Source organism: Tupaia chinensis, unplaced genomic scaffold (genome assembly GCF_000334495.1).
Source record: "Tupaia chinensis unplaced genomic scaffold, TupChi_1.0 Scaffold000017_1, whole genome shotgun sequence".
In the NCBI taxonomy this organism is placed as follows: domain Eukaryota; kingdom Metazoa; phylum Chordata; class Mammalia; order Scandentia; family Tupaiidae; genus Tupaia; species Tupaia belangeri.
In genome coordinates, this window is record NW_006159447.1 from 3,470,487 (window position 1) to 3,481,355 (window position 10,869).

The following is a 10,869-nucleotide window of genomic DNA, read 5'->3' on the forward strand; positions in this document are numbered from 1 at the left end:
GGAAGAATATATTAGAAGAAAAAAGTCCAGCCAACCCCAGCCAAGATATCGTTATAGTAGACTTACTGGACCACTACTTCCTTGATTCTTTGTGTATGGTATAAGGGTCCTTCCACTCTGATATCAGCCAAACAAATTGGAATGGCTTTAATTTTAAATAATCATTAAAGAGGAGAAAATCAGGGTAAATCAGTCACATGAATTTTGTGGCTATGTTAAATATGATTTATGGAATGATTAAGCAGAAGTAGAGGAAATATTTGTAACGATTTGAGAAACAACTACAAAACGTCAATGAGTTATAGTTCATACATCTTTATAAGACTAGCTAAGTCAAACTTTAATATATGAGTTGACAGTTAGTAGTATTTGTTAAGCTATTAAAAAGTACAAGTATAATAATCATATTTTTAAACTATTCCACCATAGTTTTTTTTCATATCATGTCAGTTGAAATGAGCAAACACAGGTTCTTCTGGATATTTCTTGCCTTTCATAAACATTGTAACTATACAGATTGATACAAAGATATATCAAAACTGGGTTTATCAATGGAAGTAGTAAAATCTATGTTTTCCTTTTTTTACTAGATTCTTTTTAATCATACTTGCAATGTAGTATTGATATTTTATCAAAGGATATTCCTGATATATCTGATCATGTTAATCCAATAATGTGAAACTTCAATACGCTCTTTGGAAACCTAGAACTTTGCAGTAAAAAACAAACAAGCAAACAAAACCAAAACCAAAACCAAAAACAAAACAACAACAACAAAACTAAGCCCCCCCACATTATTTTTTGACTTCATGTTAAGTTAACTTGTACCCCTTCAGAGTTATTTTCAGGCTGCCAGAGACTTTTTCAACCAAGCCTCTGTAGTCTTAATTAAACAAGGATGAACAAAGTGTTGCTCAACTAACTTCTCATCAGCAATTATAGTTGAGAAATTTATGAGCATAACTGTCTACATCTCATTCACCTAATTGTCTTACTGAACATCATTTATCAAATGGACAGCAACGTATCTAGTTGACAGCTTAAAGAAAAAAAAAACAGTTTCATAGGGAAGAGAATGTGAGGGTGGCTATAGGAAATTAGTTTAAATATTTAAACTTGTGCAATTTCGATTAAGGAATACTTTTTCTGCTTTGGAGTGGGGAAGAATTAGGTTGAGATTCTTTACGTTAGAGTAATGTAGTCACCATCTTGATTCACTTTGGGAGGGCTTGTGATAAGATATCCATTCTTCCATGCTCAGGTGAGTACCAGAGCCCAAGTTTTTTGTCTCTGTAATATTTTTTTCATTAAAAATTCTCTTATGAGGTATTTGGCTGGGAGTTGGGAGGCTAAGGTGCTCAGGTCCTGGCTCTTCAGTGAATTTAATTGTATGACCTTGGGCAAGTCACTTAACCTCTCTATACTTCAATCTCCCTATCTTGAAAAATAGGAGTAATACCTACCTCACAGGGTTGTTGTGGGGATTAATTAGAGATGATGTCTGTAAAGCATTTAAGGTTCTTGAAGAAGGTCCTATATCAATACAAAATAATATCTATTAAGATTGTTTTATTAGTGGAAAAAAAATCTTCCATCAGCTTCATGTGCTGTTGCTGCAGAAATCTTAGTCCTTCAACTTCAGTCAAAGGCGATACTAGGGAGAACTGGGACCCAATTTTTCCATATGTTGGAGAAAAACTTTATCCCATATTGGCCTATGTTTTAATGCCTTTCAAGGGGCAAATTCCTATAGTTCAATGAGTAATTTCCAGTTTTTATTTTTTGCATATATTTTCGATGGCATGATCATGTACACAAAATCATTCTAAAATAAAGTCAGTGGAGAAATCTCTGTTGTAACCCCATCTGTTGGTTAATTATCTTCCTTAGGCTTTATTATCTTTAAAATTCCTTCATTTGAAGCAATACCTGCCAATTTCCAAGACTTTTGTGAATAAAGTATCCAGGCTATATCATTCATGTCTGTTTGTTGTATTTATATAAACCTAGATAAAAAATTTAGGCAACAGGGTCAATGTATTGGCTAATATATTAAGAAGCTCAAAGGTATCTGGCATCACTCACATTTAGTTCTAGGTGGTCAAACAATGTCATTGTGATGTTCTTTCTCCCTTCTTACACTCTGATCTCCTCTGCCTTTATTCTCAGATAGGCTTTCCAAATTGGCCCCAGTCAGACCCAGAAGAACTGCATCCCAGTTTCCAGTTTAATAGTCTTGGTGAAAAGAGAGCTTCTCTTTCTCAATAGTTCCAATAGAAGTCCAAGAACTGAGTCATTTTGGCTGGATTTGGGTCATATGTTCCTACATCTATTATTGAATTCAAGAGCATGAAATAAATTGACTGGTCAGATCTGGTTGCCTTCCATCCCTGTATCTGGTGGTGGTGGGGAAGGGAGGAGCAGTATCCAATCCTCCCCAAACCATAAAGACCAAGTGTGGGGAGGAATGGATCCAAAGAAAAAGGGATAAGATGCAAGATAGGCAAAAACAGCAGATGTCCTCTAACCATGTAAATATTATGACATTTTTATGGCCAAGAAGAAGAAAAAAATATAAGAGATTACCACAAGGATGAGGTCCTCTCAGGAGAGACTGAAATAAAATCTGCTTTTGAGTCAGTCATCCACTCGCCAAATTCAATTACAGGCTTTTGGTTCTAGGACCGATCACATGAGTGTCTTTTGGTTGTTCTTGAATAACTTCAGAACTCTGTGAGAACCCTCATTAGCTCTGCAGATGTTCTGGTGTTCTGTCCTCCCTCCAGCAGTTTTTGAATTTATTTGACACCTAACATTGTGTATAGCATTTCCCTTCAAGTTCCCTTCAGATGTATTTATATGCCACACAGACCCAAATACTGTATTGCCCTTCTAATTCCCATAACTTGGTAAATATCCTACAACTTGCTTTAGAAAGGGCACAGAAGATGTTTCACTTGTCTTCTCTCTTCAGGTGATGAAATGCTAATTTAGTAGTATTGTTATTTAATAAGGATAGAGCATTACAATGTAGTAAAGAACCAAAACTTAGGAAGGACCACATCCAGGAAAAATGATCCTATGGAACAAAAACCTATTCTCAAAATTATGTTGACAACGTTTGAAGTAGTGACATTATAATTGGGGTCAAAGTATTTGAGAGGCCTGGGGAGTCAAACTATTTATAACATATAATTCCAGCAGACCGGTTTTGGAGATCTTAGTTACTCTTTGCTTGTGGATCTTGGTAACCAGTCCTAGGACATTTGGGTAAGTCAAGTTGGTGGCATCATTATCCACATGTTACTAATTCAGAGACTGTATTTGGCTCCATAAGAATGAATACACAAATAAAGAACATTTTCCCCCATGCTAAAAATAAAAGAATTAATTTCTTACTTTTGGCACAAGGAGCTGAGGAAATTAGTCATCATTTGATCAGTTTAAGTGTTTTCCTTTAAAGCAAAACCATCAGACCTGAATTGCATATGCCAAAAGCAACATGCATATACACCCCACCCCCATCCATGCAATCCCTTTTTGTTGGTATTGAGAATCAAACCAATACTGTTTGCCATGAATTTGATGGTGCCTATCCCAGTTTTCTAACAGTTTATGAATGTATTTCTTTAGCAGCCAAATCCTGTTTATATCTTATTTTTAAGGATCTTTAGAGTGCATGGGCATCCACAAGAAATAGGAAATAATAGAGAAGCACATTTCTAGACTTGACTCCTACAGAGTCCTGGAAGCTTTTATTAAGATAGATCAGTGTGGGGCCAGCAGGTGGCGTGGTGGTTAAGGGTGCTGGACTCCCACATGGCCAACCGTGGTTTGAGTCCTGGACCTGGTGGCTTGCTTTCTTCTCACTTTCCCTCTCTCTCTCTCTCTCTGTGTCTCAATCTGGTCAAAATAAAAAAAATAAATAAATAAGTAAAATAAAACAATTCTTAAAAAAAAAAAAAAAAGATAGATCAGTGTGATGTATACATAGGATCCAGGAAATGTTTCTATTACAGGTGGTTCACTGAAGTTTCCAGCAGGCTCCAAAGGGTGGTTAGGGTCAGGAAAACATAACTGTTGTGATGTTCTGAGCCTGGGAACCACAGACTCACTGTGGACATCAGCAGAAAAGAGCTCTGGGTTTATTAAATTTTGCTTACTATTAAAGTTTTTTCATAATAATATATTGATCTAATTTTATAAATATCTTAAGAATTTTATATTTCGTTTTAATGTAATATTTGAGAGATAAATGTTGAAGTTAATAGTATTTAATTCTGAAGAAATATATTGATAAAGAATATATTATAAAGTTCACTTCTGAAACTCTTTAATATTCAAACATACAAAAACTTATTTCAAAGGCTTTAGTTTAATTACGTTTTTAAAAGGAAGGATTTATCCATAGACAAAATTTTAAGTTACACATATTTGTTCTGATATGTGCATGGTATCATATACATATATTTTTTGTTCCCATATATGTATGTGACAATATATGTATGTGATAATATAAATTAAAATTTAACCAGTGTTCTTTAGCTTGTTTGTATTTTGTACTTTAAAAAGTACCTTGTCTATTTTTGTGTTTTCTATATTTTGTTTTTAATAAACTCCTCTGCAAATAACATTTTGAAGGTGTGAACAGTTCCTTTTAACCAGTAAGTAATATGTGCAATGTATTTAATCAATGCAGGTTTTTAACACTCAGTTTTAGCTTTCTACAGTTTATAAGGCTTTGATTAAACAGATGCAATTTATGGAGAAGATCAATTTAGAGATAAATTTGAACATGTACTAGAAGTAGGTCTTTTTAAAAATTGTTTGTTTATTTTATCATTTATTTATTTTAATTTGACCAGGGAGAGACAGAGAGAGAGAGAGAGAGAGAGAGAGAGAGAGAGAGAGAGAAAGGGAAAGTGAGAAAGCAAGCAACCAGGTCTGGGACTTAAACTGTGGTTGGCCATGTGGAAGTGTCCAGTGCCTTAAACATCACACCACATGCTGGTTCCCAGTGAATTTTTTTTTTTTTTAATAGTGTAAAAACTAAGCCCTCTATGCCTAGGAAGGAAGCCCATCGGAAAAGGTACCAAATCCGGCCATAACTAATGGAGTAAAAAGCACCAAGTCATAAGGACTCCTCACCTGACCACCTCTAGTGTCATGTCTGCACGTTAATATGGACTCACTGATCAAACTTTCATTTGAAAAATTATGTATTTCGTTTATAATATTTTATGATGTTTTAGTGGAAATTAAAGCAACAACCTCTGAGATTAACTTTATCGCTCTGAATTCAAATCTTGGATACTGCCCTTTAGTGTATAAACTTGGGTAAGTTACTAACTTTTCTGGCCTTCAGTGTCATACCTTTAGCTTGGAAATAACTGTAAATGTCTTAAGGACCAAGTGAGTTTATATAATCCTTAGACTATTGCCTGACATATAATAAGCACTTATAAAATATTGACTACTATGATATTTGTTATCATTTAATACCAAGCCCAGAACCCAGTATATTAGTAAGTCCTCAGAAAATAATGAATATAATTGGTCCAACTTGCCCAAGCTCCAGACCTAAGGGGAAGTACTAATTCTCCCAGGAGAAGCATAGAAATTTGACCTTGGGTGTGAGAATGAAGAAAGGAGCCAACAGTTAATCAGACCTTAAAGGTCTTTGTGCTACCATAACATAGTAAAGAACGCGCCACTGGCTGTATGTGACGTGTTTCCTCAATAGAACAAAAAGGACTTGAAACTAGGAATTGGGAAATGAGTCCCATTGCAAGTAGGGCCCTAAACTCCATAAGCATCATGTACTATTTTCCCAATTATGATTTAAAAAGTAGAAAGGAAGCTTCAGAGTAGACAAGTGAGTTAAGAGTGCCTCCTCTGAGCTCCCTAAGCATCTTCTTTGCAATGGAAAAAAAAAATCATGGGCATTGGTTAAGGGACCAGCAAATGGCATAATGGTTATATCACTGGACACCCACGTAGTCAACCATGGTTCAAGTCCTGAACCTCGTGGCTTAAAACTCACACTGGACACATGTGCGTGCATGCCCAAGATCCCGAGCAGAGAATGGAGAGAAGGGATGGCAGCATGGCCATCTCCCCCACCCCCCCGCCCCGGGGGTGATTTCTCACTTTCTGTCTCTCTGTCTCTCTGGTGAGCACACATGCCCTATAGTAAAAATCTGTCTAAAAATAAATAAATAAAAGTTGAAAGGTAGGAAATTGGGCGATCTTGGGACTCCCTTGTCTCAGTGTGGCTCCAAGCTCTTACCTGCATTTCTGGCAACTTTGGAAACAACCAGGACCCATGAATCAGGCTTCTGTGGTGCTGAAAACCCTCCTCCTAGCTCAAAGACATGAAGACTGCTTCAAACCCTGTAATCTCTAACCCCATACCTGTATCTTTAAACGACTGCCTAGAAGGGCATCCCATTGGATGGTAATAGGTTTTATGGGGCCAAAAGGACATATCCTTTATCTCAATTTGGAATCAGATGACGGTATTCTGGAGAATCATGTTTAAAAACAGTTTAGTTAGGAGATGTGTTTGCATTGTTTCACCAATAATTGATTAACTAGAGGGTTAATCTCGGGAGTCTTTTAATAGTAAGTTTCATTTTTTGTACGTATAAATGTGATTTTTCTGTTGAAGAAAACCTGTGGCTATATTAACTCTTCAGAAAAAAAAAACTTAAAACAAGTATAATTTATTCTAGAGTTATTGGATATAAAATGCATATTAATCATTTTAGAAACAAAGCATCTACTTATGACTTGTAAAAAAAATTTCCTGTGTATATGTTCTGTTTTGTTTTTATTATAGATACACAAAAGCAAGAATCCACTGTGGGTGGAGGGACAACCAGGCATTGCTTCTACGGACTCCAGCCCGACTCAGAATATAAAATCAGTGTTTACACAAAGCTCCAGGAGATCGAGGGGCCCAGTGTGAGCATAATGGAAAAAACTCGTAAGTCCAGTGTGTTCTCCCCTGAACTCCTCCTCACGAACAAACAGTATTTTAGGCATCCTGTTTTGCTTCAGACACCTTATTCCATTTAGACAAATATTAGCTATTGCTGCCAAGGAATATATGTAGTGCAAGTTTGCTCTTCTTATTCCAACCCCTGAAGTCACTGCATATGGCCCACAGAGGTCATCAGTTCGTTTTTATATTTTTCCATTCACAAGGGGCTATAGGTCCTATGATGGCAAAGTGCTTGAGACAATGACTCACATTGTGACCCATATCCGTGAGGAACATTTGTGGTATGTGAAGTGGGAAATGGAGTTTAAAAATTGGGTCCTGACATGAATGCAATGGCATATTCCTGCAGCTATGAGAATGGGAACAGAGCCAAGATGTTCCAACTGACTGACCCTAGAGCCGCGGCCTGCTTACGAGGTTCTTGTGCTTTTTCCAACTTGGCTGCTGATCTGATGCACTGAGGGGAAAGGCAAAGGGTAAAATATTAAAACAAAGCACTTTTTACATGTTTCAAAGAACAAGGGGGGTGTCAACTTCTTGGAATGACTTTTAATCAAGGATTCCTGACCTAGAGGCCACAAATATTAAAATAGTTGGAAACAGTGGATTTGGGGAGGCATTGTGTGTTTAACTCAGTATCTTACACTTGAAGTTTTTGAGGATTTGTGTCTGTGTAGTGGTGAATGATGAGTTTTCTTGGAAGCCCCTTTGGCCTGTGTCTGACATTTGGAAAGGACTACTGCCTCTTCATCGATCTTTCAACCTTTCTGGCACATGCACAAAATAATCATCAACAATGTAGGGTCTTCAAAAACAAAGAGTAAAATATGATAAATGATAAATAGCATTATTTTATTTGTTTGTAATGTAAAGACTTTATTCCATAATAATGAAGAAGTCCACATTTTGTATTACACATGTATCTTTGAGGCATAATTTGCATACCATAAAGTCGAAGTGCCGTTTGGAGTACACAGTTCAATGATTTGGGGCACATTTAGATTGTTGCGTGACCATCACTACAATCCAATTTTAGAATGCTTTCACCAACTCAAAGAAATCTTTAGTTCCTGTTCACAGTCAATCCCTTTGCTTGCCCTCAGTCCCAGGCAATCTATGTTCTTTTATTATAGATTTTTCCTTTTGTGTGTATTTCATATAAATGGAAACATACAACATATTGTCTTTTGTATCTGGCATCTTTTACTTAGCATATGTTTTTGAGGTTTATTATATTGTAGTAAACCTCAAAACAAACTATATTTATCAGTAGTTTGTTTCTTTTTATTGCTAATGATTAGAGTTCCATCTTATGGGTACAGATCATACAATTATTTAAGGGTTTTTAAAAATTACTTTTTATTTGTATTTTGCCACCTAAAGGTGCGTGTACTTGCCAGACAGAGAAAATGAGAAAGAGAAAAAACTCTTCAGTTGAGGGTGATCATGCTACAATACTTTTCCCTCCCTTTCTCCAGCCTGTCAGGATCTTGGGCATGCACACATGTGCCTGGCGTGTTTTTCAAGCTGCTGGAGTGGGATTCTAACTGCAGTTGGCTATGCGAGACCTGCCTCCCTGTGCATGGTACTTCACTGCTGTACCTTGGGGGCTGGTCTCTATTTTCATTTTTAATTTTAACTTATTTGTTACTAAGATTTCTGGTTTATATACATTTGATATATATTTTCATGGTATACAGTATGACCTTTATTTTTTAGAGAGAGAGATTTTTGCTAGAGGGCATATACGCTTGCTGGAGAGACAGAAAGTGAGAAATCACCCGCTGGGAGTGAGAGGGAATGACCACGCCATAATCCCTTCAGTTATTCTCCCCTTGGGATTTTGGGCATGCACACATGTGCACTTAGCGTGAGTTTCGAGCTGCTAGTTTTGGGAATCAAACTGCAGTTGACCACATGGGAGTTCAGAGCTTTAACCACTACACCATCTACTGGCTCCCAGTATGACATTTTAGAGTAATGGTAGATTCTAGAAGCCAAATGGAAATGGTGGACAGAGGGTTTGTGAGATAATTTTTAACAGACACAAGAATGCATATAAATAAGGGGTAGAGGGTATGGGAGAGTATACCATACAGAATAAAGAATATGGATAATTTAATGCACATTTAGATCCTTTACTTTTTTATTTTTAAGATTTAAAAAAATTTAATTTCAATTTCTTTTATACATTTAATTACATATGTCACTTAGCTTGTAAAGTGAATATTCCAACATGTATACATTTCTCACCGGTCCAGTTGAGAATACTATACACATTATCTTCAACAGATAATAACCAATTTCTTTGTCCCATAAATGCCTTGCCTCTCTGTTTTTCTCCTTAACGTCTTTCCTCAGACTCTCCTTTGCTTACCCTCTTCCCACACTGTATCTGGTATTCACAACCATTTTCTATGTTTCTATATCATCTACAGGACCAGTAGTGCATACAGTTTAGAGTCAAACAGACTCATTGGGATTGTTTTCCCCTTGGAACAATTCACCATCTCTGAGCTTCATTTTGCTTATTAATAGAATTAAATACTTATTCCTACTCTCTTACCTCTAGTGGTGGCATAAATGATTCAATAAAAAGTATCTACTGGGGGTTAGTAGGTGGTGCGGTAGTTAAGGTGCTGACTCCCAAATGGCCAACCACAGTTTGAGTCCTAGACCTGGTGGCTTGGTTTTTCCCATTCTCTCTCTCTCGCTCTCTTTCTCTCTTGAGAAATTTGCCCTATAGCAAATTTAAAAAATAATAAAATAAAATAATTTTTTTAAAAAAGTACCTATTGAAAAACTTTTCAACCTGTACTCATTGAATGAGTACCTTTTTAAATTAGTGATTTTTTAATTAACATGATGATTGTTACAATGTGATTTTTCAGCACATGAATACAATACATAATGATTAAGTCAGAGTAATCAGTATTGTCTCCATTATTTTAACTATTTGCAACCTTATATACTGTCAGTTGTTAACTGCATTCTCCCCACCATCGTTTATAACACTACGTATTGTTTTATCCATCCATCTGCAATTTTGTTTTGGTTAATTAAAATCCTTCTGTTCGACCCCACATCCTTCCCAGCATCCAGTGCATCCATTAGTTATTCTACATCTCTCTACTGCTATGATATTATTTTTTTCCAATTTCCATATATGAAGGAGAACATGTGGTATTTATCTTTCTATACCTGGTTTATTTCACTTAATATAATGTCTGCCGGGTTTTCCTATTTAACTCAAATGATTGAATTTCATCCTTTATAATGACTGTATACTATTCCATTGTATGTGTTTCACATTATCTTCATCTATTTTTCCATTGCTAGACACTGAGATTGCTTCCATATCTTGGCTATTATGTAAAATACTGCAATAAACATGGAGGTATTAATATTTTTTATGACATGTTCTTTTTCTTTTCTTTTCTTTTCTTTTCTTTTCTTTTCTTTTCTTTTCTTTTCTTTTCTTTTCTTTTTTTCTGGAGGAGTTTTTGCTAGAGGGTGTGTGTGCTTGCCAGAAAGACAGAGAGAAAGTGAGAAATCGCCCCCCAAGGGGGATGGCCATGCCACAATCCCTTCTCCTCCATTCTCCTCTTGGGATCTTGGGCACACACACACACATGCACCTGGCATGAGTTTTAAGCCACTGGGTCCAGGACTCAAACTGCAGTCAACTACATGGGAGTCCAGCGACATAGCCATTATGCCAACTGCTGGTCCCCATTTCCTTTTCTTTAGATATATGCTTAGTAATGATATTGATGTATCATATGAGGGTTCTATTTTTAGTTTCTTAAGGAATCTCCATACTGTTTTCCACAATGACTGCACTAGCTTACATTCCCACCAAT

The 10,869-nt window shown here is 36.3% G+C and overlaps 1 protein-coding gene across 1 annotated transcript in view; it reads left to right on the top strand.

Annotated features, from left to right (window-relative positions):
* COL14A1 (collagen type XIV alpha 1 chain) overlaps positions 1-10,869 on the top strand; it is a gene marked incomplete at its 3' end in the record, with an annotated part of 142,763 nt that overhangs the window by 109,739 nt on the left and 22,155 nt on the right. The window contains exon 24 of the mRNA XM_006140062.2: positions 6,842-6,988. Within this exon, the coding sequence (XP_006140124.1) occupies positions 6,842-6,988 (147 nt within the window). The remainder of the gene's footprint in view (positions 1-6,841; positions 6,989-10,869) is intronic.